At 41.2% G+C, this 22,230-nt stretch overlaps 1 protein-coding gene across 5 annotated transcripts in view; it reads right to left on the bottom strand.

The window, feature by feature from the left end:
- BRD10 (bromodomain containing 10) overlaps positions 1–17,039 on the bottom strand; it is a 46,694-nt gene extending 29,655 nt beyond the window's left edge. For 2 of the 5 annotated variants that reach the window (XM_071732029.1, XM_071732032.1), the window contains exons 1-4: positions 16,935–17,038; positions 15,709–16,352; positions 13,617–13,814; positions 5,844–7,279 (exon numbers count right to left, since the gene is read on the bottom strand). In XM_071732029.1, the coding sequence (XP_071588130.1) occupies positions 5,844–7,279; positions 13,617–13,814; positions 15,709–16,295 (2,221 nt within the window). In that variant the 5' untranslated portion in view covers positions 16,296–16,352; positions 16,935–17,038. Of the gene's footprint in view, positions 1–5,843; positions 7,280–7,914; positions 7,943–13,616; positions 13,815–15,708; positions 16,353–16,930 lie in introns of those variants that run through there. The other 3 variants (XM_071732031.1, XM_071732033.1, XM_071732034.1) reach the window with 3 other exon arrangements.
- Positions 17,040–22,230: the final 5,191 nt, after the last annotated feature.

Below are 22,230 nucleotides of genomic sequence, written 5' to 3'. Positions count from 1 at the left end.
CTAAAGAGCTTTGATATTTATTCCTTTTAAATAACAACATTGATTCTATTCTAAGATTCACTGGAAACCAGCATTTTATAAGAGGCCCTTGGCCAGCTCTGAGAAAATAGGTATTATTTAAGTCCAGCGATTTCAGAGGAACAGTGCTCTCTTAGAAGAACAAAAGTACTGTCAAACCATGCTTCAAATTATAAGGTGACACCATAGAGCAATTTTAAAGAAAAGTATTTTCATAATTTTTAATTAAAATATAATTCATATAACATATGCAGGTTCCTCCGGATAGAGAAACAGCTGTTTTTCACATCAAACACTAACTCCGTAATATTTTCTGTGGTAAAATGTACCTAGCCTGCTCCAACTGCAAGAATTCCTGTTTTCTCTTAACATTCTAGCAGCAACTCCACTGGGTTCAAATTGAAAAACTGGCTTGAATTTTCCTGTTCACAAATGTGATAGACATTATCTCATGCATTTCAAACATGCTGCAATTACTGAGCATGTCCTGTGTTCATTTTATACGTCTCATCTTCTGTCTTGGTCCCAACTGCTCCTCTTTTAGAAAAAATAACATGCAATAATCCAGAAGATGAAGTGTGACTACAGAGTTTCAGAGCTTCCAATGTGACACGGCACATGCTTTTAATTAGCCAAAACAGCAAAGGAGGTCTGAACAATTACCTGAATAATGCAAATGTAATTAACTATGTTAGTAATGTAAGTAACATGTAAATGTAACATTGTAAATAAACCAAATAAAACCTCAATGTTATGTTTGTATTTAAACTGACAGCTCTGAACACATTGAATGCACTCTTACAGCTGGGTAGAACGCCTTATTTAATACTTTCAACATGGTTAATGGGCTGTGCCAGACCTAGAGACTAGACAAGACTGCAATGAAGTTTTTACAAGACAAAAGTGAAGATTAAACTCCCAAAGCCAGTACACCAGAAACTACAAAACTGATTGTGGTCTGTTAAATGCATTTCTTCACAGTCAAGCAGTGCTTGATTTCATACAAAAAAAAAAAAAAAACGGTACCTTAGAGAATGAAAAATCTACTGTGAAATAGACTTTAGGTAGATTGCTTTCATAGCACAAGTAGAGGGCATAATTCACATCAAGATTCTTCTAAAGGTATGTGCCTTCTTGGTGTTTTCTACACCCACTGGAAAAGAGACTCAACCTACATTTGCTTCATTCTCTGCTTTACAAAAATCTGTTTCAAGAAGTCTTTGCGCACTATTTTTTCAGCTCCATGGATGATCTGAATTTCATACAATACCTGTTTCAATAATGCAAGCATAGACTTCTCTTGCTTTTGCACTGCACTTCTAGTTGCAATTTTTGTTGTACTCCACCATTTACTAAAGCATTGTTTAGGCCAGCCCCATAAGCCTATTACCATTCTCAATCTAATTGCAGGACTTATAGCATAATTATCTAACTCCAATAATAAAACGACATTTAAAGCCGATGTATAGCATGCAAGTTCTTTACAGAACTATTCTCTCTACTTCTGTTTCTCATAGCATAGTTTTGGTTGGAAGGGACATTAAAGATTATCTATTTCCAACTGCCCTGCCATGGTCAGGGACACCTCCCACCAAACATGTTGTTTAAAGCCCTGTCAGGCCTGTCCTTGAACACTGTCAGAGATGAGGTACAAACAACCTCCCCAGGCAACCTCCTCCAGGGTATTGCTGCACTCATAAGAAAGAATTTCTTCATAAGAGCTAATCCCAATCTGCCCTCTTTCAGTTTGCAAACAACCCCCTTCATGCTATCACTACACAACCCTGCAAGTCTATCTCCAGCTTTCCTGTAGGCCTCCTTCAGGTACTGGAAGGTCACTATATGGCCTACCCGGAGCCTCCACTTCTGAACAACCCCAACTCTCTCACTCTGTCTTCATAGGAGAGGTGCTCCAGCCCTCTGATCATCTTCATGGCCCTCCTCTCGACTCCCTTCAACAGTTCTGTGTCCTTCTTACACTGGGGACCCCAAAACTGGACACAGTGCTCCAGGTGGAGGTCTCAAAAGAGCCAAGTGGAGGCGAAGAAACACCCCACCTTGATTTGCCAGCCACACTTCTTTTGATACAGTCCAGGATATGATTGGCTTTCCACGTGTGGGCAACCACATATGGCCAGCTCATGTTGAGCTTCTCATCAACCAGCAACTCAAGTCCTTCTCCTCAGGGTTGTTCTCAATCCATTCTCTGCCCAGCCTGTATGCATGGTTCTTGGAATTGCCCTGTCCCCTGTGCAGAACCTTGCCCTTGGCCTCGTTGAATTTTGTGAGGTTCATATTAGCCTGCCTCTCAAGCCTGTCAAAGTCCTTTCCAGATGGTATCCCTTCCCTCAGCTCTTTGTGTGACCATCCAGCCAATTCCTTATCTACAAACTGGTCCATCAATCAAGCCCATGTCTCTTTATTGTAGGGACAAGGACTTTGCACAAGCCCAGGTAGATGACATCAACTGCTCTTCCCTTAACCACCAAGGCTGAAACCGTCACAATAAGGCCAACAAATCCATTCTATTCAGTACTGCTCTGTCAATAATATTCATGGAACACTGCCACAGTAGTAATCATCTTGTTTTAAAGGCAAAAATTCTGTAAAGTAGTTACACCTTCCTTCTCATAACTTGTAAGAAATCCTCATAAGTATTGCAGAACTCAAGACATAGCTGTGTTCTCCAGTACATTTTACTCAACATAGTTATGGGAAGTTTTCAGCTAAAAAAAACTGCACCACCAGTCCATATTAATGAACAGTGCCTTTTGGATACCACTGCTACAGCAAGTCAGAAATATGCAAATCATCCCAACAGAAACATCAACTCTGACTCAAAAATATACTTAGTTGCCCTAAAGAAGCAATAGCAGAAAAAAAAAGATCACCCTGTTAAAAAATAAAACACTAAAGGTACTCACTTTTACATTTCTGAGGCTCTCTTCTGCTTTTGAACAACACTGCAGCAAGTGATTCTGACTACGATCAGATTTAAATCAAGGGGCTGAATTCAGAACAAGGTTTACCAGATCTCTTCCTCTGTTCTACATTAAAAAGTTGTATTTAAACAGAAGATAAAATTTCAGAAGACCTCTGAGAAATACTTCTTAGTTTTGTTTCCATTTATTTTTTAAGACATTACAAAACCAGAAGGCATTAGAAGGAATTCAATCCAACCCTATCCATTTCAACCTAACAGCTACAGGACTAACAAGCATAGGAAGAAGAACTCTTTACCACAATACTGTAATGTCCTTGGTTAAATTTCTCCAGCAAGATCAAAATTTGCATTGAAGAGGTAGTCAGAATAAAAAACAAAGTGCCTCAATATGTTACAAGGAATTTCCATAATTTCTCATTATGTAGACACATTTCCATGCACAGTCAGGGTTACAAAGCTGTGCAAACACCAATAGAATGTGTGGCACAAAACTTCTATTCTTGTCTGGATTTCCACTTGCAATGACATACTTTCTTCCTGTCTAAAACTGACAAATAAAGGGAGTAACACTATACATGTTGTATTCTCTGATTATGAAAATACATAAAACACCTAAGTTCAGATGATCATGGCACCAAGAACTGGTCTATAGTTACATATCCTTAACAAAACTATACACTAACTATTTTCTATACTAAATTACCTCTGATAATCTTTAGCTCCCTATGACACAACATGGAACTGGAAAAACAAAAGTACATAGCATTCTACTACTGAATTTACTATTCAGTGTTTTAAAATCATAAATTAGAATTGAATGGCTGTTTTAACTGCCATTTTAGTAGCACAAGCTTGCTTTTATAATAAGCTTCTACAATATATTTGGGTGCTAAAATAGATTTTAATAAAGCTCAGCATAAAGCACAAAGGATGGTAACTGGATACTCTCCATTTCAATCCTGTATCAGACTAGCATTATATAAGACTGTGTATTAAGATATTAAAAAAACCCAAATTCTAGTACTTCAGAAAACAAAACACATTTATTGCAGGAAATGGAGGTCACGTAATAACTATACAGTTCTACATATATATATGCAAGATAATTGGGATAATGAAAATCCAGGAATCCCCATTTCATTCATCCATGTACCTCATGCAAGGTACAAAAGGGACACTGACTGAAGGAAAGTTTTTTCTTAATACTAGTTTTAATAGAATTAGAGTTTAACTGAAAGGCAAATTTCAAAACAAAATAGCTGCCTGTATTTAGGTATCGTGATCAAGTAGATTACAGTAAATATTACAATCCTCAATTACAGCGCAGGATTTAGTCTCCTTGGAGCCTCCTCTTCTCCAGGCTGAACTAACCCAACTCTCTCAAGGCTATCTTCACAGGAGAGGTGCTCCAGCCCTCTAATCATCTTTATGGATATCACATCCTCCAGACCCACGTCCTTGTGTTGGGACAATCTAAAACTACTACTTGCCTCATTATCGCAATGAAGCAAAAAACTTGCTTTGCACTTACAAATTATATCAGTTTATGCCTGAAAACAATACGATATACCTTTTGTTCCAAAGAGTAAAAAAACCTCCAAAGTACATTTTAAAGCTCTTTTCAAGCAACAGTTAGACTTGAAGTCTAACAGACAGTTAGATCTTTCTGAGATCACAGAATCACAGAGTGGCCAGGATTCAAAGGGACCTTAAAGATCATATAGTTCCATGCCACTGCATGGGCAGGGACACCTTCCACTAGACCATGCTGATCAAAACCCCATCCAATCTGTCCTTAAACACTTCCAAGGTGAAGCATCCACAACCTCCCTGGGCAAGCCTGAGACATATATAGTAAGACAGTTCTTTGGAGATTATGCACAAGTATTTGGGATCTAAACATTATTTTTTGCTTAGCTTTAAATTTCCATAAAATTTCCAGCTAAAATGCATTAGCTCCAGCTATCCGAATTCTCCTACACTTTTGAAGATATTTAGTTACATAGATTTTTGGTTTTTGCTCCCTGCTTTTCAGCTGAAAACCAATATTTACCTGTCAATCTATACTATTTTGAAAATAAACCCGTGGCTCCAAAAAATGTAATGTTTGAAGCAGTCTGCTAAAATCTAGCACAGATTGCTTATCCCATGACTCAACAGGATAGAAGATAAAGCTTTACAGTGTTTAACATGACACCAGAAATACATCTACCTGACAATATGAACTGACTTAAACACTTTGTAACTTGACTGTATAAAAATATGTTTAAAATATGCCAGTGAGTCAACTGAAATCTGAATCATGTACCACCTACCTGAAACATTTAACTGGATGCTGACCACATCTGTAATAAAAATGCCATCTGCATGAATTCTGAATCTCAGTTGTTAGACTAAGCAGAAATGTGATCAGGCCTGCAGCTAAAGCACTGTGATCATCTAAGACTGCATAGTTGCAGTAAGAATTGTTTTAGATTCATGATCTCATCTAATTACTCTGCATTTCGGTGTCATTTGGGGAAGGCAATATAATCAAAAAGGGGAGAAATACTTCCACATTGCTATGACATAAGACAGCATAAAGCAACTTCAAGCTATGCTCTGATACTAACCAGTCACATTCAGCTCCCTAAATATTTTTTGTAACAAACTCTTCCAGTGAACTATGTTGTCTAAAAATACATTCTACAATGATCCATTGTTTAATCTGCTGATGAGTCTGTTTTATATGCTTGTGTTATTGAATGGGCAACTTTCACACCAAAATTAACATCAGAAAAGTCTAATGTAATAAGGCTGAAACCTTACATTATTACATTAATCAGCTAAGGAAAAAAAAAAAAATCAACCAGTATTACCACAGGTAAAAAGGTGAACTTACCAGACTTGTGCTTCTTGTGTTTTGCTTTCTTTTTAATTATAAACAACTTATTTTGGAACTCAGATTTATAAGATTTGAATGGGTGAATATGAATCTCACGCTTTCTTTGCAATTCATCAAGTTTTCTCTGTAGATTTTCATTTAGAATATCCTTCAACTTCTTTTTTTTCTTTTTCTTCTTTTTTGCCCGTAACTTACTTAGTTTCTTACTGTTTCGCAGCGAGTTCTCTAGCACTGTTTCTTTAGGAGATTCATGGAAGTTTGTATCTTGGTTGTCATTATGAGCACCATTGACATGCGTTTGGCAAGCTTTCAGTGTATTCTCCTTGAATGGACTAATCACAGCTTTTACTCTGGCCATTTCAGTGGCACAACCCTGTCCATTCTCCACCACCCTTACTTCTCCTGAACTAGTGTGATCACCTATTCCAGCAATCTGGCCTGAAGTACTAAACTTCCTCAAGTTCTCTTTACAGCAAACAGGTTTTTTGACGTTGCAGACTCCGGAGGTCTTGGTTTCACAATTAATTTTATTGTCTTCTGTAGGAACTCTAGGGCTATCTGTATGTGGGATTTTTTCTGGACAGAGAACAGAGTCCATACTTTTCTCTATTTCTGTCTTAGAATGATGTAGCGGCTCTCCTCTACCACCAGAACTGACCTCTCCATTGCCTTTGCTTACATATTCATGTTTTGCCTTCTCCAATTTAATTCGTGACATCTTCTTAACTTTGATGGGAGGAGATGGGAATTCCGGAGCCTGAAAAGGTTTTTGTTTGTAAATCCGAACATCTGCACCACAAAACTGTGGAAAGTGAACATATGCATTCTCCAAGTAGTCATAACCAAGAATCACTTCTCTGCATTCATGGATAGGCTGACCTAGTACTGCATCCTGAACATCCTTTTGTGTTTCATACACAAAATCACAGAGACCTTTAAGCAGCCACACCTTTTGGTAAAATGGTAACTCATGAAATCGTTTTTCCTCCAAGGGATTAACTTCTCCCAGGACTTGGAAAAACTGGGGACACAATCCAAGTTTTTCTGCAGAGTTATTAGGATTATCAGTCTGCCCTACAACAGTATACCAGTGTTGTACTTTCTGTCTGAGCGTTGCTTCCCAAGTTCTGTAGGGAAGCGTAGGCCTGCGATGTAATGTAGATCTACGATGAGGAGGACTTAACAGAGAAGTCATTATTTTAGATAAAAAAGTATTGCACTGAGGCATCAGAAGACAACGTTCCAATTCATAGAATACTATTTCAGGTAAATTTAAAATCTGTTGTGCTAAACAAAGAAAATGACCAATAGCTGGGATCTCCCACATTGTCTCCATCCTTGTAGGGGCTGCTTGAGCTAAAAGTGCCTTTTCCCATTCTTCTATTTCTTTCTGGCTAGCTTCTTCTGCTTCTTTTCTTTCTTGCTCTCTCAGCCTATTAAAAGAAAGTTCAGGAAAATTCAGGTATCAGGTGACCAAAAAGAAAACTGAGAAAAAAACTAGAACTACAACATGACAAACATACTTATCTTCAAGTAATAAAGAACATACGTAAAATTTTAATTGTTTGTCTTGCTTTGAATTACATAATGCATCACTGCATCCAAATGGGAAATTATAGTCTTTTATTTCTATCACCACTAGCTTAAAAAAGGGGAAAATGTTAAGAAAAAACTTGGTAGATATCAATAGTTTGGCCGTTTTAGATACTTCTTTTTTAAATGTACACCTTTCCCCAATCCCTTTTTGGCAGGATTACATATTTTCAACAAAATATCCATTTAAAAATCTCTGAAAAAAAAAATCCCAGATAAGTCTTACTTTTCCTATGGTTGCTCTGTGGCTTGTGTCACATCCCTTGTGGCTCACCTCAGTACAAAGTAGACATGCCTAACTGTTAAGTGCTTCACTTACATTCAGAAGTGATTTCCCCTCCCACCCACAGGCATGTTACTAGTTAGCTTGCAATGGTGGTCAAAAAGGAAACAAATACCAGGATGCATGAAAAATGTGACGCAAAATAACACCAGAAATAAAATGTCATTACATTAATAAATGGTTTGCCCTCACCTGAAAAACTGTATTCAGTTCTGGTCCCCCTATCTAAAAAAAGGATAGAGCAGAAATAGTGGGTATTCAGAGAAAGAGGTTATCAGTAATCAGAGGCCTGTAAAAACTTGTGAAAAAGCTGGGACTCTACACAAAATGCTAGCAAGAGGAAACACAATAGCAATATACGAAACTAATGTGATAGATTTGGAACCTCCATTTACTTTTATTTGTAAATTAATCATGAAACTTAAGTTTAAGAGGAAGAAAAGCTTCCACTTCAGATAATCAGTCACGTATAGCTTGCCATCTATCTAGAACACATGTTAATTTAGTTCCAAGTTAAAGAAAGGACATCTGCATGAATGATAAGAGTATCAAGGGTTACCAGTAACAGGAGAGACTTCTGTTTAGTGGGAAACTAACATTTTTGACTCAAGGTCTGACCAGATTCAAAAAAACACGGCTGTGATACAGCTGAACATACAGGAAAGCTTTTCTGCAGCTCATTCAAAGGCTCCCATCTTTTTCTCTGAATCTTTTAGCACTGACCACTGCTAGAAAAACTCGCCTGCATACATCACTAATGTTACCTGTTACTGGAATTCACATGTCCTTATTTCCAGATTGCTAATCTCCAATTATATTTCTTTGTACAAAAGCAGCAAATAAGTGCCATATATCCATTCAAAACATCAGTGCTTTCCCAATTTAGCTGAAAAGCAATGATATATTAAAATCTCTCTTTTGATAATATGAAGCTAATACTAGCTTCTAGCCTGAAGAATATGTGTTTGAAGCATTAAGAATTTATTAGGTATCTCAAAAATGAAATATATGTGACAAACATAGCTTAGCCCACATATTAGTATCAAAGCAGAAGTCTGTCACGAGCACAAATTTAAAATTTGCATCCTCTCTGTATGCAAAATTACATATGATACATGTAAGGATCCACTGAATCCTTTATCTTACATAATTAAATTTTAATGATAATTTGAGCAGAATTTTTTAGCACCATATATATGCAACCTTGTTATTTATCTATCTATCAAATGCAGAAGGACTGATTCAGGCAAAACAAAACTAAATGTAAACCAGTCAATTCTCAATTTCACTTTCACAATGCAGCCTTAACATAATGGGGTCTAAAGACAAAACCTCACTTCGCAGCACTAATTTAAACATATAAATGTGGTCTAATGACAAAACCCTGTTTGTCATTCAAATTGAATAAAGCAGTAAATTCAACAATAATGCCCACGTAGGTTAAGTGAGCATTTAAAAAATTCTGACATTAATTCTACTTCCATGCTGATATTACATTAATATAATACATAAAAACGACTCAACTAAAAAAAAATAATAACTTACAAATGGGGTAGAGGAAGAAACAATAGTAAGTTAAAAGTGCTCACAAAAATAAATTCCAAATCACTCCTGAATCCCACTTCTTCCTCCCTAACTGTAAAACATATTTGCAAATAATCTGCTGCCTCCAAAAAGTGTGAATGCTACTCAAATAGTATGGAACTAAGCTTAAATATGAATAGATAGACACTGAGGTATAACATTTTAAGAAACAATCACATTTTACTATAATTTTTAAAAAGGCTGTAGGTTTTCTAAAAATGTTATCTTTGCAAGCAGTTTCTACTTACCATTAATTAAAGCAGAATTCTCAAAAAAAATACAACACCCTAGATTCACCTGACCTGTACTTCATAAAATTACAATAATTGTACTTTTATGAAGATCTTTAAAAAGAAAAATGTCTGCCTTTTTTAAAGCTATCGTTTAATCACAGTAGTCAATTCTCTTCCCAATAAACATTAAAGAAAAAATGTAAATAGCAGCACACATTCTTATCTTCATTACTGAGGTCCTTCTACTAGCTGCCCATATTTTGGAGGGCACAGCTCATTCCTGGGGTGTTTTTGTTGAGATGGGGAAGCAGGGAGATGAGAGGAGGTGGGACAATGGAGCAACTGTGGAGGAGGAGAAGAGGGGAGAGGATGGGGGACAAGTCAGCAGTTGTGGAGGGTGAAAGAGCTGGAGACAGAAACATTTGATATTTAGCAATACACTGAGAAATTCTCTGGACAAACATTTTTGGCTTTTATGTAAGAGTGGTTGCAAAAAAAATCACTGTTCTTTCACACTTCTACTTAGATTTATCCAGAATGTGTGCAGACATGTATTGCCTTTACAATAACAACATAAAACAATCCCTAGGTCAAGCTGACATTTCAGGACTAGCAAAGGAGAAATATATTCCTAGAAGATGTCTGCAGCAGTTGTTTTACAGCTCTTGAGTTCACAAAGCTACAAGCAACTGACCTTAAAACTCAGCAGACATGCTCCCCAAGTAGAGACACCACCTAAAACAGAGCCTGAACATAATTCCTCACATTCAACTTTCTTCCTTTAACAGTAGTTGCATCTCCCCAGCTAATTCCTTGTCACTTGCAACAAAAGATTTCACTTGGAGGGGAGAGAAAGCAAAATCCAGACTGTACTTTTTGCCACTCAATTACCACTTAAATGTTTTCACAGGTAAAAATAAGGCACTGGAACTCTGATAGCATGGTAGAGACAACTGTTTTAATTCTATTGTAACTTGTTTCTACAAACTCTCTTTTAAAAAAATAAACCAGAAAGCTGTACACACAAAACAGTAGTATTGCACATTATTCTAAATTAAATATAATTTAATAGTAAAAAGGAATTAAATTTGGAGATGCTCATGTGACCTTAATTCTCTGTAATGTTTTCTATCACATTATGACATACTCTATAGTCTTCCATAGGACCCAGTTCATTCCATGCTCTCATTCTCCTCAAAGGTGAAATTCAGATATAAGCATATCTCTTTCCACAATTTTCTCATTTAAATTACTAACTTGCAACCAGAATTTACTTCTTTAAATGGAGAGGGCTGGAAGACCAGCTGATGCAGCTGGGTTTGCTCAGTCTGGAGAAAAGAAGACTCTTGGAAGATCTTATAACAGCCTCCCAGTACCATAAGGGAACCTATGAGAAACCTGGGCAGGGGCTTTTCACAAGTGCGTGTAGTGACAGGACAAGGGGGAATGGCTTAAAACCAGAAGAGGGAACATTTATATTAGACATCAGAAGAAAAATCTTTACTGTGAGGGTGGTAAGACACTGGAACACATTTCCCAGAGAGGGGGAGGCCACAGCCCTGAAGTGTCTGAGACCAGGCTGGATGGGGCTTTAAGCAATCTGATTTAGTTGGAACTACATGATTTTTAGATGATCTTTAAAGTCCCTGCCAAACCATTCTATGATTTTATGCATTAATGAACAAGTCTGAAATGTACACCTGGATGACATTTTCAGAGATAGTAAAGACAAAGAGGCACTTTTCATAAATTTCAACAAACCATAGTCATACAGACACTCAATGACCACTGAAATCAATAATCAGTCAAAAATTACCTGTCATTCACCAATGATTTTAAAAGTTTCCATCAGAACATATGCCTATGTTTAGGTGCACAAATGCTTCTAAATAGGCAAACATTTCCAATTAAATAATAACTCCACTTTTTAAAAAGCTAATATGCAAGTTAGTACATATATTGATATGTTACTTAATGAGCACATAACCAAACAACTGAGTAGAAGCCCATTAGAATGTAACTAATAATCAAAAAAAGATATTCAATATCCTAATAATTGGAACAATTAACAAAAGGAAAGCTTACAAACAAGACTAACAAGTATGGTAAGTCATATGTTACATATATACTTGGGGGTAGGGGAGGATGCTTTTACTGTTGTGCAGAAACTATTACCTACACAATAATGAAATCAGTTTTGCAAAGAGTTTCATCAGTTCTTACATGCTGAGTCTACTGTGATGAATCCATCACTTGGGGGAAGTTATAAAATATTGAAGAAAAATTCAGCAGATTGTGCAGTAAGTGGATAAATTAGGAGAAAGAAAAGAACACTCTACAAAAGACACCTGAATAAGAAATAATGAAAGGATCTGAATAGGATTTATATGAAGTCAAATACAGAAAAGACAATATAAACCATGCTTCAGAATATTCTCCCAAAATGTACAGTTGAAAAACAAATAAGGATTTTGGAAAAAAACAACCCAAAACTATTTTTAAAATGTCATTTACTACTGCCAGTGCCTTATAAAAGTATTTAAATATCTGCAGCAAAGGAGTAGATATTACCTTAGCCTCATACCCATAGAAACTGCCTGCTGAAGTCCAAGTTTGTAGAAAGACACTTGTATTTGCAACCTTACTTATCTGGGCTTTCAAATATGTAATTCCTAGTGAGGCAGATAAACAGTCTGAGCTACGATAACTGCTAGCTAGGAAGTACACGTATGCTGATTAGATATCTGAAGCATTATTATTATTTGAGGAGATCAAAGAAATATTCAACTACGTCTCTATGGAGAGACACATCTTTATTGCTTCCAAATAAGTGACAAAGGCCAAAATTTTAGGGCAGAAAGAGGTGATCTTTTTCTGTTATTGTAAGGTGATCTTATTCTGTTCTGTATTTTTCTGTTACATTCTGTAAATTAAACCACCATGGAGTATCCTTTGCACAGGATCTCAGACTTTTGTGCATATCCAGATACACTGATTTAACTGCTAATTAATTCTTTGCAGGAACATGCTTAAAGCAGCTGTATGAAGGCAAAACTTTTATTTGATCAGGTAGTGTGTTCCACTAAATCCACGTATGAATTAAAATCTAACCAAATTTTCTTCTTCATAACAGTGTTAATCAAGTTCACAGATCTAGAACACAGACCTGAACATAAATCCACATAATTTTACCAGAGAAATAACACCACTAGTGATCTTTGCTTTTTTGCCAAGTATGAGGTGAATTAGAGGAAGAAAAGTTCACTAATTTCTAAGAGAAAAATACTAGCTAACACTCAGCCAAAACTGTGTCTTCGGATTTGTTGAAAATTAAGATTACCTGCAAAAAAGGAGTGGACTGGCTATACAGGAAAAATCTCAAAAAACATACACTCTGAAAACAATGTGGAAATATTTTGCTTCCTAAAGCTAATTATGTCTTAACATAATGCTCCATGTTCAGTGTCTCAAATTAGTGTTAAAGTATACAAGCTTATAAGCTTCCATTTTCCTCAAAGTGAAACATTATCACAAACAACATTAAACACTGTCTGGAATTACATACCTTTTAAATTTATGAAAACCACAAAATCAGAATAAACTACACACACATTCTCTGTTTGTCACCTAATTGACAAGCTGAAATGCCAAATCAGTGAGATAACAGGAGTGCCAGTGGCAGAGATAATCTGATTCTGGCTGTCAACAAGGGAAGGGGTGACTGCAGTTAATCATTCTGGCAGTATTTTTTTTTATAATTATTGTTGCACAGAAAACTGTCCAAGGAGATGTATGATAAATTGTCTCTGAGTTAATAGTGTGGGTTGCAGTTACAACTAGAAGTTTCACATCCCTAAGATAAGAGCAGCCTTTATTATCAATTTTATGACTTCAGCAATTTTTCAAGAAGGTGGTAAATAAAGAACTAACTTTTGCTTTGTGGAGGCACTGTATTAAGCCCTTAAGACAAAGAGCACTCCGCTTATTTACCTAAAAAAGCTTCAAGGAGCTAGCTCCTATAGAGAAGTAGGAAGACACAGTTATTTTAAATGAAAAAAGCCCAAAAATTTCTATTACCTCTTTTCTTCTTTTGCTCTCAGCTGTTCCTCCTGTCTTAAAACTTGAACCATCACAGACTCAAACATGCCTGTTGATAAGCCTAAAGTGCGAGGTGCAGAACGACGCCTTGTTGAAATGCACGATGTTCCTTTCTCATCTTCTAGCCCATAGCATCCTTTAGATGTCACAGCTATTGATGTTTTTTCTCTTAAATGCCTGGAAGAAAAATGCAAGCTAATTCACAATCACAATTTCCATTAGCAGCAGCACTTTAATGACTACACTATAGATTACCGATCAGGTGTATCTACTCACAAAATAAGTTATTTTTCACTTGCCATTTTTTCCACTTAAAACCAATGTGCTGACATGAACTGTGTTTTCACATCTGTGGATATCCATCTCAAGTAACCAAAAATTATTTATAGGTCAAATTTCTTACATTATTTCAAAGAAGCAGTTCTTCAGTTTCATTTTACTGATAAAATTATTTCTGCTAAACACTAGCATCTGTCTGATCTAAAAGAACTTGGAGTATTCCAGCTTTCATCATCTTTTCTATAAGTAATGCTAAGACACTTTTATCAAGATAGCGTACAAAAACATACCAAAAAAACCATTTACAAATCTCTGAGGAGCTGATATACCAGAAACTCACTATATATTGAGGTAGCATAAATTTTAGGCAGTTTAACACTTCTTTTTGTTTGAAGAAAGACTGTGCATTTGTGGAAAAATGACACCAGCAGCTGATTTTTTTTTTGGTTTTTTTTTTTGTAAAGGCATATATTGCTATTTGATGATGCAACACATACACTGACTTAAGTCTCTTAGAGTTCCTAGTAAGAACGCATTGACCGTTCTCAGGTCCTACCCACAGGAATGAGTAGTCACATAATCCAACAAAGAGACTTCAACAAAAGGCCCTTCAATCCAATACATGTGGGCTCTTTTGGTCATAAAACATGCAGAACATCACACAAACCTTCCAAGTTGCACTTGCTTAGCTATTGACTTGCCAGCAGTAACTGTTTTAAGATGTGAAACCTGATTTCTTTTAAAATCAAGATTTACTTAAGCAATTCAGGCTCCTTCAGCTCTTTTCCTTCTGCTCCCAACTAGTCTCAAAATTGCTGTTTCACAAGAAGTTTCAAATGTAGTTTTGCTACTGCAAAACAAAATACACTCACTAACTTACTGAGCTGTGCATCACACTTCTCACTGGCGAGAGCTGCCACCACACAAGCAAGGTTCTTACCAGCTGGCAGCTAATGCTCTGTGTCACCCAGCAAGCTTAAAGTCGATGGACATGCAGAGCTTTATGTATTTCCTAACACTGTTCCTTCTTACTTTCAGCTTTTGCCAAAAAATCCTTTTGGTTTTCACATGAAAAATACTATCTCACTCGGAAGACTTTCACTGTAACAAGCTACCACAGTTGTCTGAATACAAACATTTGTCATAATAAAGCACATTTCAGTTGTCATTTCAACAAGGCTTTCTATTATATAGCTTGACAGCTTTCTGTGTTTCAGCTGCTTTAGATGTTAAGTTCCTGACAGAAACTTATATTTAAACATATCAACATTTCCATTTTGCCACTTAAGACCACGATATGCCAAATACTATATTACATTTTACGATTATCAAAACCATACAATTTATACTCTGGCTCAAGATTTTGTTCCTACTTATGCTAACAACAGTAAAAGTTTCTCAGAAGAGACCCATAATTTTGAAGAGCCTAGTATTTGTACAGAGTCTGGGTTACTGAATTTGCTTTAGACAGTATAAAACAGAGCAGTATTTGACATTTTGTCTAAATGTGTGCCTCCAATTTCATAAAAAGCTTCTTTCATAAGAAAAATCTTAGCCAGGAAATGCTGTGCCCTATTTTGCATTTTGGTTTTCTCGGGCTTGGAATCAGCAAAGGATTTTGAATTAAGATTTTAATACCTCCCGGCAGTAAATGTTCCTCATTGTGACTTCAAGAGTTTCACTGCAGGGCTGTTAAGAAACATTTTGTAGTTTTACAAAAAGAAACACACACTCCTGCTCTGCTTTACATAAACAGCATCTGATGGGCCCCCCTCGAGTTTTCTACACCTACCGGGACAGCAGTGCCAGCTTCTGTTCCAGCATCATCTCCAGTTTCTGCGCTTGTTTGGAGAGCCAGTGATCTACACCGTTCAGCCGGTAACACGTCTCCAGCATTAGACGGAAGTCACTCACGAAATCTTCTATTCCTCTGTACTGCCCGTTGGAAAATTTCTCTTCCATCTTCAACAACCACATTCCAGCTGGGAACTGCTGATAGGAGCGACTGCCGTTATGACCCGAGAGGGAACCTGCTCCTTCTTCTTCCCTGACGGATGCCTGATCCGCGAGGGGCTTTAAAAAAGGTGCTGTCAGATGTCGGTGCTTCTCCATGAGAAACTCCCGCAAAATGCGGTATCCCTGCTGCAGCTCGGGATCCAGGCTCTCCTCCCAGGAGCAGTCGCCGCCGCTCTTCCTCCCCGCATCATCTCCCTCCTTCTCCGGCTCTTCCTCTCTGCACCGAAGGGTTTTATCTGCGGGCCGATCCGCCGAAAGGCCTCCGCCCGCCGGCTCTGCCGAGTCCATCTCTCCCACCCCACGCGTGTCCAGGGCCTCCCCGGCTCCAGAGGGGCTGCAAGCCCCAGGCCGGCTCTTCAGCATCAGCTAGGGACCGCCGCGCTCCCCCTCGCCCCGCCGGCGAATCCACATCGGGCTCACCTGTGCACAGAGACACCATTCAGCCTCTCGCCACACTCCCCCGCGACGACCTCAGCCCTGCCGCCGGTAGCAGGGGAAGCGGCGGCCGCAGCTGCCGGGGAGGTGCTCGGCCCGCCTCTCCCCGGAGGCAGCCTCCTCCGTACGGCCTCACCGGACCGCCCGGGGACAGCGGCGGCTCCCGCGCCCTCAAGGGCCGCTCTCGGCGGCCGCCGGCGGCTCATACCTCTTCCTCCCGCTGGCCTCGCCTCGCCTCCCCCCTCCCCTCCCGCCTAACCCCGCCGTGACAGACTCTTCCGCCTCCGCTTGCCCCTCCGCGAGCCTCTCCTGAAGGGAGGTGGAGAGAGCGAACGGGCGGGCGGGCGGGCGGTGAGTGCTGTCCCAGCGCCGGCCGCCTTCGGGCCAGCCCCCGCCCGCGCGGCGAAGCGCTTCCCTGCCTCGCCTCGCCGCACCAGGCAGCGCAGCGGGGCCGGTCCCGGCGTGGGGCAGTGGCGCCAGTTTAGGGTCTGGGGGTTTGGGAAGGAGCGCGGCCCCCCCGGCGGCCCCGGAGCGCGGGGAGAGAAAGGGACGCGGAGCCTCACCTACCGCGCACGCGCCCGGCCCCGGGGCAGCGGCGGCGGCGGCGGCGCTGTGGCTGTTCTGGACGCCGGGTGAGGTGGCGTCATCAAAAGGCGCCCGGCTCTGCAGGCGCAGGGCGGAAGGAGGCGGACACCTCCGGCGGGGGCGGGGGCGGGGGCGGGGGCGGGGGCGGGGGCGGGGGCGGGGGCGGGGGCGGGGGCGGGGGCGGGGGCGGGGGCGGGGGCGGGGGCGGGGGCGGGGGCGGGGGCGGGGGCGGGGGTGGGGGCGGGGGCGGGGGTGGGGGCGGGGGCGGGGGCGGAGAGGCGGGCGGGACGGGAGGGGTTCGTCGGGCGCAGGGGCCCCGGCACGGTGGTCCGGGGGTTGTGGTGTGGAACGGTTGTCAGTACCGGTGGGCAATAACTCCCACCAGCCGCACCAAAGCACGGACGGAGCCAACATAAGGGATTTCCCTAGCGGCGTTAAAGGTGCGTCATTAAAGACGTGACCAAGTTTGCAAAGGCGTCGAGTTATGTCTATTGAAGCATTTACTCGAAGAGCTGGTGTTTTGTGAGCCAAAGCTACCAGAAACCCCGTTGAGCCGCACCCGGGGACTTCAGGTTTTCCACGTTTGTCCCCTCAGCACTCTCCAGTGCTGCTCACCCTGAGCACGATGTGCTGAGGAATCCCCGTGACTCCACCGTGAAGCACCTGGGTGACAGGTTCACTGTGTGGGCAGTTCTGAGCTTACCCTCTTCGACATAAGAGTTTGGCCATGTTTGGCCACAACAACCCCATGGGGAGCTCCAGGCTGGGCACAGAGTGGCTGAGAGCAGCCAGGCAGAAAGGGACCTGGGAGTCTGGATTGACAGGAAGCTGAACATGAGCCAGCAGTGTGCCCAGGTGGCCAAGAAGGCCAATGGCATCCTGGCCTGTATCAGGAACAGCGTGGCCAGCAGGTCCAGGGAAGGGATTCTGCCCCTGTACTCAGCCCTGGTGAGGCCACACCTCGAGTCCTGTGTCCAGTTCTGGGCCCCTCAGTTCAGGAAGGAGATCGAGGTCCTGGAGCAGGTCCAAAGGAGGCAACCAGGCTGGTGAAGGGACTCCAGCAAAGATCCTATGAGGAGAGGCTGAGAGAGCTGGGGCTGTTCAGCCTGGAGAAGAGGAGGCTCAGGGGAGACCTCATCACTCTACAACTCCCTGAAAGGAGGGTGTAGCCGGGGGGGGTTGGTCTCTTTTCCCAGACGACTTTCAACAAGACAAGAGGGCATGGTCTTAAGTTGTGGCAGGGGAAGTTCAGGTTAGATATTAGAAAGAATTTCTTTACTGAGAGGGTGATCAAGCATTGGAATGGGCTGCCCAGTGAAGTGGTGGACTCTCCATCCCTGGAGATCTTTAAAAAGAGACTGGATGTGGCACTCAGTGCCATGGTCTAGCAACCGCAGCGGTGGGTCAAGGGTTGGACTTGATGATCTCTGAGGTCCCTTCCAACCCAGCCAATTCTATGATTCTATGATTCTAAATATCTGTTGGAAAAGCTTAGAGTGCCTTGCTAAGAGAGAGAAGCGACTGTCAGTGAGGAAATGACCGAGTTTCCTTTGATCGAGCCTGTGCAGAAGCATTCCTGTTCGTTCTGCAAGGTAACTTTTTGGCAGAGATCACTCCAGAAAACTTGCTCATGACACTCTTGCTGGGAATGAATCAGAGTGTGCCACATAAAGAAATGTAGAACCAGTCCCCTGTTGTTATTACACTTTATTATGAGAAGGACACCAGGAAATTGTGGTCCCCTTCCTCCCCAATTGGTCACAGCCAGCTTTCATAAATATTTTGGTTGAGTTGTTTTTGTGCTAGGAGCTTGAGCAGAGGCCACAAGCACGGTACCCCTGCACACCGTGGTGTGCATCTCCTGCTTGCTGTGCCTAGAGGGCAGAAGTTTAGATCCACAAGGCTAGCAAAAGCCTCTACCATGTTGTTCAATCCTGGTCTACAAAGCTCTGGTACAGCCTATGTACAAAGGTGAATACCCAAGGTCCTGCCAGCTCTCGTGATCATGTTACAGCTGTGTGATTTTAAGCTCCAAAACCTCCTTGAATTGCTGACTCCAAATAAATGAGGTCAGACACCTCAGCCTCCAGCTTCCTGCAATTTGGAGGGAGAGGATCCAGCCTGCAGGACCACTCTGCATTGAGATCCTCGTGATCCATGCAGCAATTAACCAACTGTAGTCACCAGCAGCATCATGCTCCAACCTCTGACCTGCCATGCACATCATATGGCCACAGGATAAGCTCAGGCATCTGGCAGGCAGCTCCCACATTGTACTGTCACCATCTCTGTGACATTGCCTCTTTCTGGAAGTGCAGCAAGAGGTTATCAAGTGGAAATGCTTTCTGTTTCAAGTGTTTTTTAGTAAGAAAATTCTCTAATATCTTAAATGACCGCAGTGGGGTAGCCCTTTGACAGACAGAGTGCCCCAGTCAGACACCCATTTGATGCTGCACTGTTCACAGTTCACAGCATCTGAAATGCTGTACTCTATTTGTTCATGGTTTTAACCCTAGTACAGTACATTTGAAGTTTGCAATCTGAATGATCTTTCTACCTAAACCACAATGAACCAGCACGTCCTGGTGCAAACCAGACAGAATGCTGTCTTGTGTTTTCTTTGATACCATCTCAGGAAGACTGTTCAGCTTGTCTGATTCCCACTTCAAGCTGAAGGTATCAGGGGGACAGAAGTGTTGGAGGGCTTCCTGCAATGTCAGTGGAAATTAAATCAGATGTAGAAAAAGTGTGACTGAAGATAATGGAAAGCCAGCAAAGTTACAGAGTCAGGTTCTAGTATAAATTACATACAAATATAGTAGGCTGGCTCCTTTTTTAGCTGCTTTGTAGCTTTTGGGTGTTTGGCCACCGTCAGTTGTTTCTTGGTATTGCTTGATTGATCAGATGGGAAAGTAAGTCCAGATGGTACTCTTGGGCCTCTTCCTACAGAACACTTGAGAAGTGACTTGCCTCCTTTTTTTTCAGTCCTTGGTCTGAGATATACAGAGATATCATTCTTCACAAGTCTTGAGATCAGGCCTACCTGGTATTAAAGAAGATTGAGGTCTCCAGTAATCTTCAAAATAAGGCTTTTATTTCCTCAGGACTGTGGATGTTCTGCTGTATTCCAACCCCTTGCTCTTGGACTTGCCAAGCAGACACCTTGCAAGAAACAGGAATATCAGGAACAAGAATTATCAGGAACAGCGTGGCCAGCAGGTCCAAGGAAGTGATTCTGCCCCTGTGCTCAGCCCTGGTGAGGCCACACCTCGAGTCCTGTGTCCAGTTCTGGGCCCCTCAGTTTAGGAAGGATATCGAGGTCCTGGAGCAGGTCCAAAGGAGGGCAACTGGGCTGGTGAAGGGACTCGAGCACAGATCCTATGAGGAGAGGCTGAGGGAGCTGGGGCTGTTCAGCCTGGAGAAGAGGAGGCTCAGAGGAGACCTCATCACTCTCTACAACTCCCTGAAAGGAGGTTGGAGCCAAGCGGGGGTTGGTCTCTTTTCCCAGGCAACTCTCAGCAAGACAAGAGGGCACGGTCTCAAGTTGTGCCGGGGGAGGTTTAGGTTGGACATTAGAAAGAATTTCTTTATGGAGAGGGTGATCAGACATTGGAATGGGATGCCCCGGGAAGTGGTGGATTCTCCGTCCCTGGAGATATTTAAAAAGAGACTGGATGTGGCACTCAGTGCCATGGTCTGGTAACTGCAGTGGTAGTGGATCAAGGGTTGGACTTGATGATCTCTGAGGTCCCTTCCAACCCATCCAATTCTCTGATTCTGTGAAATCCATCGATCTTCACAAATGGCAGAGTGAAAGAAAGATTAGCAAGACATTGCAGACCACCTGTTTCCCTTGGGCCAAACACCTGCCATTGGAGAAGGCAGGGAATTACAAGTCCTTTTATTGCTTGTGTACTGTGGTACAGCAGCTTTTGTAAGTGAGAGCTCTGCCCTGCAGACCTTGCTGCGTCTCTGCTCCTGGCTTACCTGCTCCCTGACACTTACATTTATACTGATCTACACCTGTTTCTGATTACCCAAAATCTGGGACTTGTGCTACAAAGGGCCTCATTTTCCCTGAAATACAGCTTCACAAGGACTAGAAATGGAAAGAGCAAAGCTGATTTGATTTGTGCTAGCTAAACAGTTACCATCTCCCCCGCTGCTTAAAAGCTTTCAGTGTACAGGTGGCTATGATGATGTCTTTGCAATGGCTGGCTCCCTAAGGGGGAAAAAGAAAAAGAAAAAAAGGAAAAAAAAAAAAGGAAAAAGAAAAAAAAGAGAAAGAAATGGTACTCATGATGGTTTGTATTCCACAAATTTAGAATTTTAGTTTAATTCTTTGTGCTCCTTTGAAAGTGTTTTGTAGGACTCCTCTGTAAGTCTGGGTTGAGATAATATGGATAGTTATATTATATTCTGCTTATCTAAGTAAATAAGAGCTGTTGTTTTCAATGTATGTTTAAGCTTTCAGCTTCACTTTTTTTGTCTTTTTTGTGGTTTTGAGTCTTTGTTGGGGTTTCTTTCCTTTTTTTGGTTTTTTTTGTTTTTGTTTTTTATTTTTTTGTTGTTTGGTTCGTTTTGGTTTGTTTATTTTTTGGGTTGTTCCGTTTTGTTTGTTTTGTTTTGTTTTTTAAGAAGGGCTCTTTGCCTGGAAGCTCATTTATACTTCCTTCATCAGTACCAGGTAGCTTTAAAAAAGTTCTTACTTCTTGCTATACGTCTGGCCTTGCCTTGAGACTATGAGCAGAATTCTGAGTAGTCAGAATTCTGCATAGAATTAATAAACTAGTAACTGAGCAGCCACACAATGTCATGCCCATAGATGGTGGTGTGATAATATCTGTCAGAGTTTAATCCCAGACAGCAACTAAGCCTCAGGCAGCAGCTTGCTCATTCCCCCCTGGGGGCATGGGGAGAGAACTGGAAAAGTGAAAGTGAGAGAACTCATAGGTTAAGATAATTACAGCTCAATAGGTAAAGCAAAAGCCATGCATGCAAGCAAAGCAAAACAAGGAATTAATTCACTACCTCCCCTTGGCAGACAGGTGTTCGGGTGTCTCCAGGAAGGTCAAGCTCCACCACGTGTAACATTTACAAAGGCAAACACCATCATTCCAGATGTATCCCCCTTTTCTTCTTCTTTCCCTAGCTTTTGTTACCAAACAAGGCATCATATGGTATGAAGTATCCCTTTGGTCGGTTTGGATCAGCTGTGCTCCCTACCAGCTTCTTGTGCACCTGAGCACCAGCAAAGCATGGGGAATTGAAACATCCT

This window comes from Heliangelus exortis, chromosome Z (assembly GCF_036169615.1).
Source record: "Heliangelus exortis chromosome Z, bHelExo1.hap1, whole genome shotgun sequence".
Taxonomy (NCBI): domain Eukaryota; kingdom Metazoa; phylum Chordata; class Aves; order Apodiformes; family Trochilidae; genus Heliangelus; species Heliangelus exortis.
This window is presented reverse-complemented; position numbering and strand designations above follow the sequence as displayed.